The sequence below is a fragment of the Megachile rotundata genome, chromosome 6 (assembly GCF_050947335.1).
Source record: "Megachile rotundata isolate GNS110a chromosome 6, iyMegRotu1, whole genome shotgun sequence".
NCBI classification, from domain to species: Eukaryota; Metazoa; Arthropoda; class Insecta; order Hymenoptera; family Megachilidae; genus Megachile; species Megachile rotundata.
In genome coordinates this window covers 4,933,137-4,952,147 of record NC_134988.1, presented here as the reverse complement: position 1 = coordinate 4,952,147, position 19,011 = coordinate 4,933,137, and the positions used below count along the sequence as shown (strand labels likewise).

At 30.8% G+C, this 19,011-nt stretch overlaps 2 protein-coding genes across 2 annotated transcripts; both read right to left on the bottom strand.

Annotated features, from left to right (window-relative positions):
• Window positions 1-50: 50 nt before the first annotated feature.
• Window positions 51-11,432, bottom strand: LOC100879473 (uncharacterized). The gene is made up of 13 exons (XM_076532867.1): window positions 11,127-11,432; window positions 9,220-9,589; window positions 8,570-8,907; window positions 8,076-8,309; window positions 7,372-7,623; window positions 7,061-7,225; window positions 6,478-6,785; window positions 3,639-3,831; window positions 2,422-2,791; window positions 1,740-2,077; window positions 1,243-1,476; window positions 539-790; window positions 51-392 (listed from the first exon to the last, which is right to left on the bottom strand). Exons 1-13 carry the CDS (start codon window positions 11,308-11,310, stop codon window positions 226-228), a joined length of 3,405 nt encoding a protein of 1,134 aa, XP_076388982.1. The 5' UTR covers window positions 11,311-11,432; the 3' UTR covers window positions 51-225.
• A 5,350-nt stretch (window positions 11,433-16,782) lies between these two features.
• Window positions 16,783-18,173, bottom strand: Ppib (peptidylprolyl isomerase B (cyclophilin B)). Its single transcript, XM_003700281.3, has 4 exons — window positions 17,991-18,173; window positions 17,479-17,686; window positions 17,071-17,255; window positions 16,783-16,998 (listed from the first exon to the last, which is right to left on the bottom strand). The coding sequence occupies exons 1-4, from the start codon at window positions 18,081-18,083 to the stop codon at window positions 16,864-16,866; spliced, it is 621 nt and encodes a 206-aa protein (XP_003700329.1). The 5' UTR covers window positions 18,084-18,173; the 3' UTR covers window positions 16,783-16,863.
• Between the last annotated feature and the right edge of the window lie 838 nt (window positions 18,174-19,011).

Below are 19,011 nucleotides of genomic sequence, written 5' to 3'. Positions count from 1 at the left end.
ATTGTTCTTTGTGATATAGTTAAAAAGTAATTGTAGAGTTGTAAAGTTTTATGTACTTTTTGTAAAAGTCTTCAAGTTTTCAAGAATTTCTAATACAGAATAAATTTAGATAAATTTCATTAGAAAAATTCATTTAATAGTACACTGCCATATTTCAGTAAATACAACAGTATTAACAGACAATATAACAATTTTTCAATTATATAAAATTATCTAACGCTTCAATTACTCCACTGATTCGATTCTTAAGTTTACACCTCTTTTTGCCATTAATATTAAAGACCCTTCTTTGAATTCCAAAGAAGTTGGTGTATTTGGTGCAAGTTTGAATCTATTTTTCAATAAACTTCTTATTATCCCAACTTTTGTTTGTATCAGACCAAATCTTAATCCTATAACAAAATAAGGAACATCTTTTAACTTAAATAAAACTTTGATATATGTTTCACAATAATCGCTATTGCAACAAATATTCATTACTTACGAATAGCATGCCTGGTATAATAATTGAAGATATTATTGTTCTTTTTTAACTCACCGATACAAATCCTCGGTCCTTCGCCAAATGGTAAATAAGCATAAGGATGTCTAGCCTTCACATTCTCTTCAGAGAATCTTTCTGGATCAAATTTATCAGGATCTGGATATATGTCAGGATCCCGATGAATACCAAACACAGGTATTAATATGGAAGTTCCCGTAGGTATATGAAAATCAGTTGTTTCTATTTGTATATCTTTTGTACAAATACGATTTAGGAAAACTACTGGAGGATATTTCCTCAATGTTTCTGAAAAATAGAAATAAACCTTGTATATAACAAATATAACCTCATTCAGATGATATATTTAAAAATTTTTAGAAAAGTTTTCTTCACAAAATGATGACTATTGTTTAATTGAGTAGTGAAAAAACAGTAGAAATCATTCATATGAAAGCTGTACAGTCAAACTACAAATGTTACACGTGACGTTATTTCAATGGCGGACTCTGAGAATCTCCCTCGGACTTCCGCTGTACATTTTTTACACGCTTTATAAGCACAATATAATTAACAAAATATATATGTATTACATATCACTGAATTCGTCTTGAAATTTACTATCACATAATATAGAAGAAAACAGTATACAATTCTATTTTTAGAAATGAACAAGATTATACCGTTTAAAATAAATTGATATTTTCACTGTGAAAATATTTTATATTTTGTTGATGAATTGTTTGAAAGAAGATACAAACCTGAAACCACTTTGTGTAGATGTGGCATGTCATTCACGGCATTGTAAGATAATTCACCGTGTTTCTTCAAAACTGTCCGGATTTCTTCTCGAACTCTATCTTGTATATCTTGATGCATTGCCAATTCGTATAAACAGAAAGTTACCGTCGTTGAAGACGTTTCGAAACCAGCTCCATAAAAAACAAATGCTTGTGCCGCAGCTTCTGTTATTGTCAATTTAGTTTCCGTCGTTTCTGAAAAATTGATCATAATTTTGATTTAATTTTTCACAAATAGTTATTTAAAAATTCTTTCTAGTCAATTTAGGATTCTTTTAGTTAACAAAATGGAAGTTTTTCTAACTGCTTTCGCGATCTTCCTGAGGTCTCCCTAGGTTCTCCCTTAAATTTCCCTAAATTAAAAATATTTCTTTCCCTATTAATTACCTATAACTAGGAGAAGCCTCGAGTCTAACAAGACGTCGAAAGAGTAAATAAATATTTGTAATAATAATTACTCATAACATTCGGTTCGTCTGATTTTTCATCAGAGTCGACGTATCCATTCTTCATTAACTGTATCAGCAAGTTTAAGAAGTCTTTCCTGACAATGTGGTTGTTTTCTCTGTAAGTAACTATATCCTCAAACATTTTCAAAAAAAAATTTGTAACACCCCTTTCGGTGTAAGGCAGAGAAAGTAGATCCAGCACCTGCGGAGCCCATATACCAACCGCAAGCCAAAACGGTTTAGGCTCGAGCACTTTTTTACCCCAATAATTAAACTCATTGTTCGGATTTTTAAAGCTATCGCACGTTATTCCAAACGCTGCTGACATTATAATGTCTACGGAATACCTACAAAAGATAAATGAAGAGTGATAATAAACGATCAATTTTGAAAGTAAGTAATATATTTTTTGAACAAATCAAATTTTTGAAAATTCAGTAGAATTTGTTATTTGGAAAGACACAATTTACTTTTTACAAAGTAATCAAAAAAATATATATCTTAACTTTAACTTTAAGGGTGGTTACTCTTTCAGCATAGAATGGTTAATGAACAAAAAGTGTATTAAATATTTTAGGCGTGTTGAATATTTAAATATTAAAGTTATACTAAAGTTGTATTAAAGTTTTTTTATATTTTTATTTTTTTATATTAAAATTATATTATATTAAAGTTTCCCTTTATTACTTACATCGCGAATACGTCTTTCACATCAATTATTCCTCTGACGCTTGCTTTATCGTCCAAATATTTACTCAACTTTTCTCCACTTTCTTGCAAAACTGGAAATATTGATTTGAGCTTTCCCGATGTAAATGTTGGCGTTAATTTCACCCTTAAATATCTCCATTTCTTCCCTGGTAATTGCAACAAATTCCCGGAAAGGGGATCTGTTTTCTCATTGCAGAATATTCCACGGTCGTGGAAACTCATAAAATTTTTCGTTAACACGTTTCTAATCAAATCTAGATCGTTCACTACCAAGAATGGTTTGTTGAACATAAATATCCCGGTAACACGATGCTTTTTGGTATCATCGTAAATGTCTTTGGTAAATTTAGCTGAAAATAACAATTTCGTTATTATTAATTAATAATTAACTAAACTGTAAGCAAATTAACAATAATTCAGTAAATTTTAATTTAATATTTTTTTTTAAGAAATTTCTAATTTTTTCTGTAGAAAAGATATTTTTATAAAATTTTAGTTGTTAATATTTTTCTTTGACGTTAGTTGTCGAATACAGGTGTGTTTATCATTCTTTTAAGCAGATGACTCCACAAAAATTGAATTAATGAAGCCAGGCTATAATCACAATTTAACACGTTTACTTTTAAATAAAAAATGAAGTACAAAGGTCAATTTTAAGGTAAAGCACGAAATATTACAACTGTTTTTATATTTACAAAAGCTCATACAAAATATGTAAAAAATTCACTTTAAAGAATTCTTTAACTCAAACCAAGTAACTTGAAGTAAGCCATTTGTCGTATTATGATCAAGCTATTGTTATGTCACGGTGAAGGGTGGCATAATAATATTTTGATCTCTTGCAACCTTGTTACATCGCAATTGAGACAACACTTGGATTTCTAAGATATAGTAAATGCTGTTATATCATAACTGAGATGTTTCACGACTTCGCTATATCGTGACAAATATGTATATCACCACATGTACTGTTTCTACTTTTTGAATATTCTAGTTTCTGAAAAAGTTCACGACTTTTGTCTTTATAAATTTGCAACTTATGTCTCAACCATATAAATTTTGCAACTTTTAAATTAACCATATAAATTCATATCTTAACCATATTTTCACGATAATTTAATGCAATGAAAAAAATCAAATAGCACACACTTAAATTAACACCTAAGTAAAATATTATATTTTTCATTTTTTATTTACCTTGAGATCGCGTCCCCAGAATAAGCGGCAATATATTTCCCGTTGGAAAAGTAGGTTCCACGTAAAACACACCCCTCTTGCGCCAGAAATTAAATATGAATAATTTGAAATAAACATATAATCCAATCGTTCCGATAATCACGGCGCTCAAAATTTCCGGTATGAGCCAAGTGGTCACCGACATCGTTAACAACTAACAGCACTCATGACAAATTTTAAAGGTTCATTTAAAAAAATGCGAATAATAAGAAAAAGCAAGATGCGTCTTAAAGATTCATTATGGCTTAGTGTACCATCGTATAATGAGAAAAAATTTCTCTTCCTTGCATTATATAGCAATGATCTCGAATTACATTTTAATTTCCACGACTATTCCATTAATGGATGAGCATTCATGTAATACCAGTATACAAAAACTTAATCACATTTTTTCTAAAATTGCATAATCATTCGGTACATCATGCGGCACGTGTCTCATTACATTTGCATTTTTTCTACATTTTTTGTGTACGCATAACATACATTGTAACAATGTTTACTGAAAATGAACTTTCTTGAATATGAACCTGGTGTTTAACCTGTCACATATCCAATGTCACCATATTATATAACTGTAATTACAGAGATCTGCTTCATAAATATTTATTAACAATCGTATAGTCTTTAATTTATACTAATTTAAACTAATTCTACTTCACTTAAATATCGAGCATATCTAAATTTAGTATTGCATGAAAGGGTTCTACGGAAATTTTCTAGAAACAAATTAAGCTATATTTTCCAAAGTGTAAAATTTCCAAATTCTTAAAATTATGAAACGCTTAATAATCCCTGAGTTTCAAAGCTCTAGAGTTTTAAAATATAAAGTTTCAAAAGATTCAAAGTATCGACGTTTCAAAATTTCAAAATTCAAAAGTTCCAAACTCTCAAAATCTAAAAATGCATAGATCCCAAAATTTGTAAGTTTCATAATGTTTTTTAAATTCATATTAATTCGCGCGCTGAGAAGAGCGCATGCCTCACGTGGCTGCGCACGACAGAGCCCATAACAGAGGAATCCCCTTTTCGCGTAAGAAATACTGAATTTTTGCATTTAAACTATGGGTAAATCTTTGGAAAACGGTCATGCTCCAATACCGTTCAAATTATGCAAATCAACTCTTTTTTGCAAAGGAAGATATGTAAGAGAATTGTTTTTGATGACTCGAAAGAAAATTGTTTGCTATTTTTATGTCATTTCCTATACCATCGACGAAATACAATGTAGTGTGTGAATTTTTCGTAGCACGTAATCCATATCTTCGGATCAACGGAATATATTGCAAACAACACAAAATCAATAGTAATAAATACATCATAAATATATAGCACGTTAATCAACAAAATCGATATTAATTGAATTTTTACTAAAATGGGAAAAAAGTGGCGCCATCTCTCCGGCGAACAGGGTGAACTACATACTTTTGAAACAGTAGTTTAATTAGTTCTTTCCATTCACTGCTAGATGGCGGATCATGGGATAAAAACCCTTAGGGTAATTAGGATTAGCCTAAGAATGGTTGAACATTGATAATAATTTGGAGAAGTCAAAACAATTCGAAGTTAATTGGTCTTGCATTACGACATCATTCATTTCAAATTATAGTCAATTAAAGTAATAAAAATAGCTATATTAACTGAATTAAAATAAAAACCTGAAACATCTGAACGAAATTAAGACAAACACAAATTATTAAAATAAAAACCTGAAACATCCGAATAAAATTAAGACAAACATGAATCGTTAAAATAAAAACCTGAAACATATAAATACAATTAAGACACATATGAATAAATAAATTACTTACATAAAATTAAAACCTGTAATATAAAAAAGTAATTAAGATAAACATGAAACATTAAAAATTATGTCCTTGAAAATAAAACCTGTCACAGACAAAAGTAGTGAAGACAAAAACGAAACATTAAAAATCTCAGTTCCAAAAATAAAATCTTGAAAAGATAAAGAACCTGAGAATCGAAATGAAATCGCAAGGCGATCCAAAAACTTCGAAACTCGAAATAATATTCACGCAAGATATGAAAGTAAAAGGCGCATTAAAAATCAATTAAATAACAAAATAATATAGTAGTAGAAATGAAATAGAGAAGAGACATGAAAACTTCGAAGCAAGAAATAAAGTAGCATAAAGTCCTGAAATATTTCGAAAAATAAAATCATTCAGAATTAGAAAAACTCTTAATCTAAATAGGTCCTGCATCTTGTACTCACAGTTTCACACATTTACGAATACTACAATACTAAAAGCCCCCTAAATGTGCCTTTTGTTCTAAAATTACACTCGTATAATGTAAAACTAATTAAGGAAAAGGGTAAAACAAGAAAGTTGGTAGAACTTTCTTTCAAGTTTGAAGCAACTAACAATAAAAATGATAGGCTACTACTACAAACTAATATGTAACTAATATGTAAACAGATCGTGGTGCAGGAATTGGAGCAACAGGCCAAAGACGCCCACGCAGCGGTGGACAATGAGAAATTGCAATTGCAACAGGCTGAAACAGCCGTGAGCGCGGCGAGAAGCAGCGTCAAGCAAGCTCTGCGTCAAGAACAAGTGATCACAGCAGCTTTGTACGCTGCCCAGGCCACGGTCAACAGAGCTGCGCAAACTGCGGCCGAAGTTGAAGCCGAACTGGCTGCACAGACAACTATGGTGGGCCAGGCCAAGGCGAAGGCGGAATCCGTCGATGAACAACTTTCCGCGGTAAGTCTGGATTACGAAACTACTCAAGCAGTCGCTCGACCATGCTGGCAACTCTGCGCTTTTGGCACACGAGCCAGTGGCACCAGCCCCCGTTCCCCATCTCCCTGAACAACCACTGCATCGTGAGTCAGCTGTGCTGGAATCCCATGGACCACTTCGTGAATCTGCCCTTCTTGCACCCAGTGCTCTTCATGAACCCAGCAGTCTTTTGGCATCAAGCGTGCTTCATGATGCTGAGGGACTGCGTGGTGGCAGTGCACTTCATGATGCTGGTGGCCTGCGTGGACCCAGCAGGCTTCATGGGCTTGGTGCACTCGAAGAAACTGCACTCCATTATCCCGGCTTTCTGTGTAGACCTTCTCTTTGCCTTTCCTGATCCTCGCTTAAGAAATTAGTATTATTATTCTATTATAGTTATTATTATAGTAGTATTGTTCTTTCTGATATAGTTAAAAAGTAATTGTAGAGTTGTAAAGATTTATGTACTTTTTGTAAAAGTCTTCAAGTTTTCAAGAATTTCTAATACAGAATAAATTTAAATAAATTTCATTAGAAAAATTCATTTAATAGTACACTGCCATATTTCAGTAAGTACAACAGTATTAACAGACAATATAACAATTTTTCAATTATATAAAATTATCTAACGCTTCAATTATTCCACTGGTTCGATTGTTAAGTTTACACCTCCTTTTGCCATTAATATTAAAGACCCTTCTTTGAATTCCAAAGAAGTTGGTGTATTTGGTGCAAGTTTGAATCTATTTTTCAATAAACTTCTTATTATCCCAACTTTTGTTTGTATCAGACCAAATCTTAATCCTGTAACAAAATAAGGAACATCTTTTAACTTAAATAAAACTGTGATATATGTTTCACAATAATCACTATTGCAACAAATATTCATTACTTACGAATAGCATGCCTGGTATAATAATTAAAGGTATTATTGTTCTTCTTTAACTCACCGATACAAATCCTCGGTCCTTCGCCAAATGGTAAATAAGCATAAGGATGTCTAGCCTTCACATTCTCTTCAGAGAATCTTTCTGGATCAAATTTATCAGGATCTGGATATATGTCAGGATCCCGATGAATACCAAACACAGGTATTAATATGGAAGTTCCCGTAGGTATATGAAAATCAGTTGTTTCTATTTGTATATCTTTTGTACAAATACGATTTAGGAAAACTACTGGAGGATACTTCCTCAATGTTTCTGAAAGATAGAAATAAACCTAGTATATAACAAATATAACCTCATTCAGATGATATATTTAAAAATTTTTAGAAAAGTTTTCTTCACAAATTGATGACTATTGTTTAATTGAGTAGTGAAAAAACAGTAGAAATCATTCATATGAAAGCTGTACAGTCAAACTACAAATGTTACACGTAACGTTATTTCAATGGCGGACTCTGAGAATCTTCCTCGGACTTCCGCTGTACATTTTTTACACGCTTTATAAGCACAATATAATTAACAAAATATATATGTATCATATATCACTGAATTCGTCTTGAAATTTACTTTCACATAATATAAAAGAAAACAGTATACAATTCTATTTGTAGAAATGAACTTGATTATACCGTTTAAAATAAATTGATATTTTCACTGTGAAAATATTTTATATTTTGTTGATGAATTGTTTGAAAGAAGATACAAACCTGAAACCACTTTGTGAAGATATGGCATGTCATTCACGGCATTGTAAGATAATTCACCGTGTTTCTTCAAAACGGTCCGGATTTCTTCTCGAACTTTATCCTGTATATCTTGATGCATTGCCAATTCGTATAAACAGAAAGTTACCGTCGTTGAAGACGTTTCGAACCCAGCTAAATAAAAGACAAATGCTTGTGCCGCAGCTTCTGTCATTGTCAATTTAGTTTCCGTCGTTTCTGAAAAATTAATCATAATTTAGATTTAATTTTTCACAAATAGTTATTTAAAAATTCTTTCTAGTCAATTTAGGATTCTTTTAGTTAACAGAACGGGAGTTCTTTCTAAGTGCTTTTGGGACCTCCCTGAGATCTCCCTGGGTTCTTAAATTCTTCCAAATTAAAAATGCTTCTTTCCCTATTAATTACCTATAACTAAGAGAAGCCTCAAGTCTAACAAGACGTCAAAAGAGTAAATAAATATTTGTAATAATAATTACTCATGACATTCGGTTCGTCCGATTTTTCATCAGGGTCAACGTATCCATTCTTCATTAACTGTATCAGCAAGTTTAAGAAGTCTTTCCTGACAATGTTGTTGTTCTCTCTATATGTAACTGTGTCCTCAAACATTTTTAAAAAAAAGTTTGTAACACCCCTTTCGTTGAAGGGCAGAGATAGTAGATCCAGCACCTGCGGAGCCCATATAACAACCGCATTCCAGAATGGTTTAGGCTCGAACACTTTTTTACCCCAATAATTAAACTCATTGTTCGGATTTTTAAAGCTATCGCACGTTATTCCAAACGCTGCTGACATTATGATGTCTACGGAATACCTAGGGAAAGATAAATGAAGATGCTAATAAACGATCAATTTTGAAAGTAATTTACTTTTTGAAGAAATCAAATTTTTGAAAATTCATAAAATTTGTTATTCAGAAAGGCACAATTTACTTTTTACATTTTTTTCATACCACTGATAGTAATGAAACAATCATTTAAACTCTCGATTCTAATTTTAAGGGTTGATACTCTTTCAGCATAGAATTATTGACAAGCAAAAAGTATAATAAACATTTTAGGTGTGTTAAATATTTAAATATTATATTAATATTATATTAAGTTAATGTTTTCCTAATAATACTTACATCGCGAAAACGTCTTTCACATCAATTACTCCTCTGACGCTTGCTTTATCGTCCAAATATTTACTCAACTTGTCTCCACTTTCTTGCAAAACTGGAAATATTGATTTGAGCTTTCCCGATGTAAATGTTGGCGTTAATTTCACCCGTAAATTTCTCCATTTCTTCCCTGGTAATTGAAACAAATGACCGGAAAGGGGATCTGTTTTCTCGTTGCAGAATATACCACGATCATGGAAGCTCATAAAATCTTTCGTTAACACGTTTCTAATCAAATCTAGATCGTTCACTACCAAGAATGGTTTGTTGAACATAAATATCCCGGTAACACGATGCTTTTTGGTATCATCGTAAATGTCTTTGGTAAATTCAGCTGAAAATAACAATTTCCTTATTGATAATCAATAATTAACTAAACTGTAAGCACATTAACAGTAATTGAGCAAACTATTTTTAATTTGATGTTTTTTTTAAGAACTTTCTATTTTTTTTTGTAGAAAAGAAATTTTTATAAAATTTTAGTTGTTAATATTTTTCTTTGACGTTAGTTGTCGAATGCAGGTGTGCTTATCACTCTTTCAAGCAGATGTCTCCACAAAATTTTAACACTTTCAAGTCCCGGCTATAATCATAATACAACACGTTTTACTTTTAAAGTGAAGCGAGGTAAGTGCAGACTGGTTTTTGTAAAGTTGATATTTAAACGTAAGTATTTTTTGCACGTAACTCATACGTAAGTCTGCTATGTAAATATTTAACGCTGTCGATATCGAACGCTTTGCACAATTACTACTATTTAATTAATATTAACTAGGACCTTAATTTTCCTTGTGCATTTTGATTTTCATTAGAAATTGTTTAAAATGTCAACTACTCTGCACTTTCCCCGAAAATGGGGTAAGAGCGTAACTTGAAGTTAAATACTTTGAAACTTTATTTTATGTGCAATGGGGCAAGAGCAGAATTATTAACAAATCTGCTATAAAATGTTTTTTACTGCATTATGCAAGTACTCTATACTTCAAACAAGTACTCTTAGCTGAAATATAAAAGGGCATATAGTGAAACAAAACAAGAAAACAAACATACTAAATGGAGAAATTTCGCTCATATTGTAATAAAAATAGCCTGTATACGCACTTGTCCCGTTTACGAACTTACCCCACTTTACCTTATATAAAAAATGAAATACGAAGGTAAATATAAGGTAAAGCACGTATTACAACTATTTTTATATTTACAAAGGTCCATATAAAATTTTTTAAAAATTCACTTCGAAAAATTTTTTAAAACCAATCAACTTGAAGTAAGCCATTTTGACGTATTGTGATCAAGTTATTATTATGTCACGGTGAAGAGTGACATAATAATATTTTGACCTCTTACAACCTCGTTATATCACAATTGAGTCTATACTTTGATTTCTGAGAAAAAGTAAATGCTGTTATATCATAATCGAGATGTTTCACGGCTTCGCTATATAGTGACAAATATATCACTATATGTATTGTTTCTATTTTTTTAAATATTCTAGTTTTTGAAAAAATTTACGACTTCTGTCTTAACCATATTAATTTACGACTTCTGTCTCAACCATATAAATTTACAATTTATGCCTTAAACATATAAATTTATAACTTTTACCATAGCTATATAAATTTGTAAGTTTTACTTTCACCATATAAATTTGCAACTTTTACTTTAACTATGTAAATTTGCAACTTCAACTTTAACCATATAAATTTGCAACTTATGTCTCAACCATATAAATTTTGCAACTTTTAAATTAACCATATAAATTCATATCTTAACCATCCCCTCAGGATAATTTAATGCGATGCAAAAAATCAAATTGCATATACTTAAATTAACGCCTAAGTAAAATATTATATTTTTCATTTTTTATTTACCTTGAGATCTCGTCCCCAGAACAAGTGGCAATATATTTCCAGTTGGAAAACTAGGTTCCACGTAAAACACACCCCTCTTGCGCCAGAAATTAAATATGAATAATTTGAAATAAACATATAATCCAATCGTTCCGATAATCACGGCGCTCAAAATTTCCGGTATGAGCCAAGTAGTCACCGACATTGTTAACAACTAACAGTACTCATGAAAAATTTTAAAGGTTCATTTAAAAAAATGCGAATAATAAGGAAAAGCAAGATGCATCTTAAAGATTCATTATGGCTTAGTGTACCATCGTATAATGAGAAAAAATTTTTCTTCCTTGCATTATATAGCGATGATCTCGAATTACATTTTAATTTCCACGATTATTCCATTAATGATGGAACACTCATGTAATACCAATGTACAGTAACATAACAACATGTTTTCCAAAATTGCATAATCATTCGGTACGTCATGCGGCATATGTCTCATTACATTTGCATTTTTCCTACATTTTTTGTGTACACATAACATACGTTGAAATAATGTTTACAGAAGATGAATTTTCTTGAATAAGAACCTGGTGATTAACCTGTTACATATCAAATGTCACCATATTATATAACTGTAGTTACAGAGATCTGCTTCATAAACATTTATTAACAATCGTATTGTCTTTAATTTATACTAATTTAAACTGACTTTACTTCACTTAAATATCGAGCATATCTAAATTTAGTATTGCATGAAAGGGTTCTACAGAAATTTTCTGGAGACTTATTTAGCAGAATGCACATTTTCCAAAGTGTCAAATTTTCAAATTCTTAAAATTGTGAAATGTTTGATAATCCCTAAGTTTCAAAGTTCTAGAGTTTCAAAATATAAAGTTTCAAAAGATTCAAAGTATCGACGTTTCAAAATTTTAAAGTTTTAATGTATCAAAGTTGAAAAGTTCCAAACTCTCAAAATCTAAAAATACGTAGTTCCTGAAATTTGTAAGTTCCATAATGTTTTTTAAATTTATATTCATTCGCGCGCTGAGAACAGCGCGTGCGTCACATGGCTACGCACGACGGAGCCAATAAAAGGGGACTCCCGTTTTCGCGTAAGAAATATTCAATTTTTGCGTTTAAATTATGGGTGAATTTTCGGAAAACCGTTATTCTCCTATATCGATCAAATTATGCACATAAGCTCTGTTTTGCAAAGAAAAATATTTGAGAGAATTGTTCTTGACGACTCGAAAGAAAATTGTTTGCCATTTTTATATCATTTCCTATATCATTGACGGGATACAATATAGTGTATGAATTTTTCTGAACACGTAATCCGCATCTTCAGTCTCACGGGATATATTACAAACAGCAAAAAATCAATATTAGTAAATGCATAATAAATATATAGCGTATTAATCCATAAAATCGTTATTAATTGAATTTTTTTACGAAAATAGAACAAGTGGCGCCATCTCTCTGGCGGGTAAGGTGAACTACACACTTTTGAAACTGTAGTTTAATTAGTTCTCACCATTCACCGCGAGATTGCGGATCATGCGACAAAAAGCCTTAGGGTAATTACGATTAGCCTAAGAATGGTTAAACATTAACAATAATTTGGTGAAGTCAAAACAATTCGAAGTTAATTGATCTTGCACTACGACGTAATTCATTTCATATTATAATCAATTAAACTAATAAAAATAGTTACATTAAATCAATTGAACCGAAAATGTGGTGATCGTCGGAGTTGTCGTCGATCAAGAGGAATTCTATTTTCAAGCCGTCGAGAAAGAAGAATTTTATTCGTATTTGATATTCAATTTTATTTATGTTCAATTGTGTTTTAAAAAGCAAATCGTTCGTTATTCATTCCTTAATCAAATCTGAATTCAAAACGACATATTTCAAAATCAATTTCAATAAATCAGTTATTTTTGAAAGTATTAATTAATTGACTATTTTAAATATAGAAAAACACTCTCTATATCCATAAAATGACATTTTCTTTATTTTCTTTATTAAAGCTTTCAGGAAACATTTATTGCTTTGTTTTGCTTCTAATGCGATCACATATCACTTTCTGACCCTCAGAAGTACTCAAAGTTCGCTAATTTTCGAGAAAATCGAATTTTTATATTTTTATAGTTCCAACTTTCACCGCTAAATGGACGCCCATGTTTTAGTCCATGTTTTAACCGACTTTTTTATTTTATTTTCTAGCACTCTGAGGAGACTCTTGTAGCATTATTGTATAGGTTGTAGAGAGGTCAGATAACACTTTCTGACCCTCAGAAATACGTAAATTTGCCTAATTTCGGAGAAAAATCGAAATTTTAGTTTTTCGTAGTTCTGCCGCTCGCCGCTAGATGGCGCCACCTGTACCGTTTTGGACCGAATTTTACAAGAATTGATTTTTTGGCTTTATTAAGCATTAAAACGCATCAAACGCTAATAGAAATTTGTTTCTAAATGCCTCAGGAACCATACTATGTCGTCAAAGTGCCGAAATATTGCACTTTGCATGCGCAGTAGAATTGACATAGGCGGCTCATGTATGTATCACAATGCTCACACAAAATAATTAATTACGCATTACCCGAACATTATTTATGGACTTTTGTGATCGAACCATGTAAATAATGCATTTCTGACCATTCTTCAATCATAAAAGTGCACAAAATATGTCCACAAATCGTGTAATTAATTATTCAAAATGACCTCGTGTATACCACTTGTCACCGTGGCTGGCCTTTGGTTACTGGTCAATAACTAATTAATTTCATTAAAAATCTGAACAAATATGATACGAGAAAATAGCTGAGGAATCGCTGAACATTCTTTTATAATAAAAGTGCATAAATTGTGTTTAGAAAATGTGTTAATTATTTCAAATTAGCTCATGCGTACGATGTATTTCGCCGACTTCGCGTAAGATATTAATTAATAACTAATTATTTACAATAAAAATGTGAACATATGTGATATGAGAAAGTAGTTAGGGAATCACTGAACACTTTTTAATCATAAAAGTTCATAGACTGTGCTCAAAAAGTGAGTAATTAACGATTTTGCATACTCATTATCGTATATATTCTTCCAGCGCGCTGCTCGCGGATGCCATGGAAGAATAATCACCGAAAAACCATATCCCCGTAGACTTTAATGCAAAATTAAATTTGCCCGCGCTTATGTGCTTGAGTTTTCAACTTTTTTGTCCACGTTTTTCTCTTGCACCATTCAACCAATTCAACCGGATGACACGGTTGACTATTTTTGCTTTAGCGTGAAATTTACTCGCTCGCTCAACACTGTTAGGTTAGGCGCGGAGCGCCTCAATCGAAGAGACCTAATTTTAAATTTTTGAGCAATTGTTCGTTAAGTTATTATTCTTTATATTGAAATTCATGTTTCTTTCTTAGCTTTCACCCCTTTGTTAGCGTTTCAAATAAAAAATATCCACCAGTATTTTCATTTTTAATTACAAACACTAAGGGTTCTGTAATGTAAGGTCAGTTCCAATCAATATGGCAATTTTAAAATTCTTCTTTATCTACAGATTCAATTTCAGTATAAAATCGAATGTGTCGATAACTGTGGGCGAAAAACTTTTAGCATATTCTGAAAGTAATGTTATGTATAATAAATAAAATTCATGTAGTTGTACTGAACACTGTTAATGTACATACAATATGCTATTTAGACGCTAATACTGACTGCGTAAGTTTGGTGTAGTTTTTGGTAGAGGCAGTAATACTGAGTACTGCTAATGTACTACATACTATTAACATGAAATGCTGCTTGCAATATATTGCCTTCGAAGATGCGGATTATGCATTCAGAATAGTTCGCACACTGCACTGTGTCACATCGGTAATATGGAGAATAACATTGCAATGGTAAAAGTTTTTCATCCGAGTCGCCAAAGACCATTCTCACAGATATCTTCTTTTGCAAAAAAGAGTTTATTTGCATTTGGAAAGAATCGGAACTTAACGGCATTCCGAAGTTTCGCCGAAAGATATGCTAATATCAACAAAGTAAAAATACTTCATTTTACAAAAAAGCCATTTTTGTTTTAATAGTTTAGCACTTCACTGCTAGATAGCGCTTGCTGTATTGTTTTGTAGCGGACAAGAGACTTGCTTTACCGATCAGACTTTCGGCGGAGGAAGCAACTCTTGATACAACCTGTCGAAGTTATCTTCAAGAGATCCTCCGTATTCTACCTTTGTTAGTCCTCTTCGCGCACGATGCACAGTAGCCATATTTGCAGACAGTGCGCATAACGATATTTTAAAATACAAGTAATGAGGCATTCAAAATTTTGTCAAATTTTTAAATTAATTATCTTAAAATAAACTACTGCCTTTTGCATCTTCTTTTCACATTAAATTGTCGCGGTACTTCTGTTATGCGCGTAAATTTCAATGTAAAATTCAATTATGATAACCGTTGTGTTCCGATTTAGTATCTAGAATCATTTTTCAAAAACATATAGTACGTAATAAAACAGCTTTCTTTTAAAAGTAAAGACATAGTTACAAAAACGTTATTATTTGTAGACTTTGAAAATGCCTTTCGTAAATTAGCATACCGCATTCCAACGCAAGGATGTTATTGTAGGTGGTAGGGATCTATTCTCCTTAGCTGCCATTTTCCTCACGGATGCCAAATTTATTCTTAAATGTACACAATACTCCCGTTATATTCCCACGAATAAAGCTATAGAAGCGACAAACTCTTGGAACCAACAATATAGGAAAAGGTCCTCCCATTATAAATTTGTATATCGAAATTTCGAAAGTTAGAAAATTTGTAAATAAAAAAATTTTTAAATTTAAAATTTGAAATATGTGAAAAGTAACAATTTGAAAATTTGCGAATTTCAAAATTTTTAAATTTAAATTGTTAGAAGTTACAATCTTGGAAATTTTCGTGCTCATGAGCTTCTCGGCGAATATTTAATATGTTCGTTATTGAAGTATAATAAAAGTAAACGTGATCGTAACCGAATCTACTTATTGACACACGTACATTTTATAAACAAACAGAAAACTTATCTATGAGAATGTCATGAACTTTAAGGTGAAAGGCAATACTGTTCTAAGAAAGTAGCTATCCATGACATAGATTCTATGACATGATGTACTTACCTACTAAACAATTCACATTTCACTATATTATTGCATTCTTATACTTCAATTATATTATAAATAGAAGTGGCAATGAAATCAAGAAGATAGTATATTACCTAAAGACTTTATTTTATTTGCTAAAAAATGCAATTATAGGTTTATAAAATTATTGCACGTTTTAAATGCATATACATGTTTATAAAACTTAAGCTAAAATAGCAATTGATCGTAAGATACAATCTTACATACTTTGTGCTTCTTTATTCTGCTTTTTATATGTTCATAAAAAGTCTACTTACAAATACATGAATCGATTTTTAATATTTTAAAATACAAATTCCAGTATGGAAATTTTAATCTCATATTTTTGTAAGTAATTAAACCTAATTTTGCAACATATTTAATATGATTGAAAACACATGTCATAAATATTGTATGCAACAATATGTTGAGCAATTAGGTAGAAGATCATTGATTTTTAACACATTTCAATATTGCAGTTTTCAAGTAAATTTTAAAATATTAAATTATAGATATATCCAAATAAATGAATTTATTCATTTAATCTAAATGATCATAAATGGTTGACTTTTAATATAAAAAAGAGAATACAATATTTAATCAGTTGCATCTTCTTTTGTTACGCTGAAAGGTTCTGTTACAACTTCTGCACCACAATCAGCAATTACAACATCTTTTGTTGGTCTATCTCGAGTATCAGTGTTTACACTCTCAATTTTTCTTACTACATTCTGTAAAATTATCTATGTATAATAACAATTCAAGATAAACATTTTATGAAATATATAGATGATAGAACATACCATTCCCTTAATTACTTTGCCAAAGACAACATGTCTACCATCAAGCCATGGAGTTTGTTTTACAGTAATGAAGAACTGAGAACCATTAGTGTCCTTTCCAGCATTGGCCATGGACAACCATCCTGCACCATAGTGCTTCAATTTGAAGTTCTCATCCTCAAACCTAGCTCCATAAATACTACGTCCTAAAGAATAAAATTTAAAAAACAATTAATTCAGAATTTAACCACATTTAATTCATTTATAATATTTGAAACACCATAGCATAATGATGTTACAATAATAATAAATCATAAAATTTGTTAAAAAAATTCTTACACTGTTTTTATTAATATAATTATTAGTTACTAATGTGAAATAAAATTTAAAAGATTCATATCAAAAGCTACAACAAAATAAAAATCAAACCTCCAGTTCCATCTCCTTTTGTAAAATCTCCTCCCTGAATCATGAACTCCCGAATGACTCTATGGAATTTGCTTCCTTTATATCCCTCACCTTGAGGTTTTTTGGCTAATTCGATGAAATTCTGAACTGTTTTTGGAACCGTTTTTCCAAAAAGACCAATTTCAACTCTACCCTCATATTTCCCATCTATGTTAATGTCAAACCATACCTATATGAACGAAATGTATTCATTGCTTTAAAATTTGATAAATGTATAAAGTCTCAATTATTCTTCATAATTTATTTTTATTTTAAATAAATTCTAAAATTTAATTAATTTTATTTAATTATTTTAAAAAACTGCTCGTTTTATGTGAAAGAGACAAAGAAAATTATGTACGAGCGTAATATATATTTTTTAATCGCTCTTCACATTAATTTTATTAAATTTTACTTTGATGTATTTAAGAAAAAAATAATTTTTTTTTATTACATCTGTTAATGCTATATACCGGCGTAAACCATTTACTCACCTTATCTGTAACTTTTGGACCTTTTTTATCGTCAGCGATACTACTTGAACAATAAATGATTAATAAAAAATTTAGTAACAAAAGCGACTTCATTGTGACAAACCGATTTTAATTCAATTGAAACCAACTACACAAAGACTCCTTAACGACTGCACTGTGCTATGTCAGAATGGAACATAGCCGGAACTTAGATCTCTTGCGCATGCGCACAAGCTAGAAATGTGGGACTATACGATTGGTCGTATTTATTTCTCAATAGCACGCGTAAAGGTGCGTTTCAACAAAATGAACAAGAATAGATAACAAAGTCAAGAACATTTATTTGAGTTTGTTTTTGTAACAATTAACGAACAATCATACAGTTATACAAAAATTGAATGCCGCTGAATGTTGTGAATCACATTGGATTATAAAAACATAGATTTTAAACCTATTAAACTGAAATAAAATGCAGCGAATTTATATCAAATTTTCACATGTCAAATCTCCGCCATTCCAAATTTTTGAATTACCGAATCTACAAATACCTAAATTACCAGATCTAAATTTTCAAATTCCCAAACTTCAAAATCTACAAATTTATAAATGCCAATATTCAAATGTTATCAATGCAATATTCTTAATAAATATTGAGAATCCTGAAATATTGACTATTTAAATGTCGAGCATTTTGGTTGCGATGATAAGCAAATTCGATAAACAAATACCGGGCTTGTTTGTGTTAAGTTTCTCCAAGCGGAAAAAAATAAGTAGTCGCTCGCTGAATCTGAACGTATCTTTATAAATATTTTGAAAAATTTTATTTTTAAAGATGAACGTTTATTTCATTATAATATAAAATACGTAGATTTGTTTCGTTCACGCATGATTATATCTTAATTTTGATTCATATCTAATCATTTTTATAGATTGTAGTTATAATTAAAACGAATATTGTACAAATTTTATTTATAATTTAAGATATTTAAATGTTTAAATGTTATACTAAAAGAAAAAACTTATGTACAATAATGTAACTATT

Coding starts and splice junctions, on each gene's coding strand:
- LOC100879473 (XM_076532867.1), bottom strand. CDS start 11,310: ATGTCGGTGACTACTTGGCTCATACCGGAAATTTTGAGCGCCGTGATT. Junction 8,908..9,219: donor GTGAAAGACGTTTTCGCGAT/GTAAGTATTATT, acceptor ATCTTTCCCTAG/GTATTCCGTAGACATCATAA. Junction 7,624..8,075: donor TCTTCACAAAGTGGTTTCAG/GTTTGTATCTTC, acceptor TCTATCTTTCAG/AAACATTGAGGAAGTATCCT.
- Ppib (XM_003700281.3), bottom strand. CDS start 18,083: ATGAAGTCGCTTTTGTTACTAAATTTTTTATTAATCATTTATTGTTCA. Junction 17,687..17,990: donor GTCCAAAAGTTACAGATAAG/GTGAGTAAATGG, acceptor TCGTTCATATAG/GTATGGTTTGACATTAACAT. Junction 16,999..17,070: donor GCAAAGTAATTAAGGGAATG/GTATGTTCTATC, acceptor ATAATTTTACAG/AATGTAGTAAGAAAAATTGA.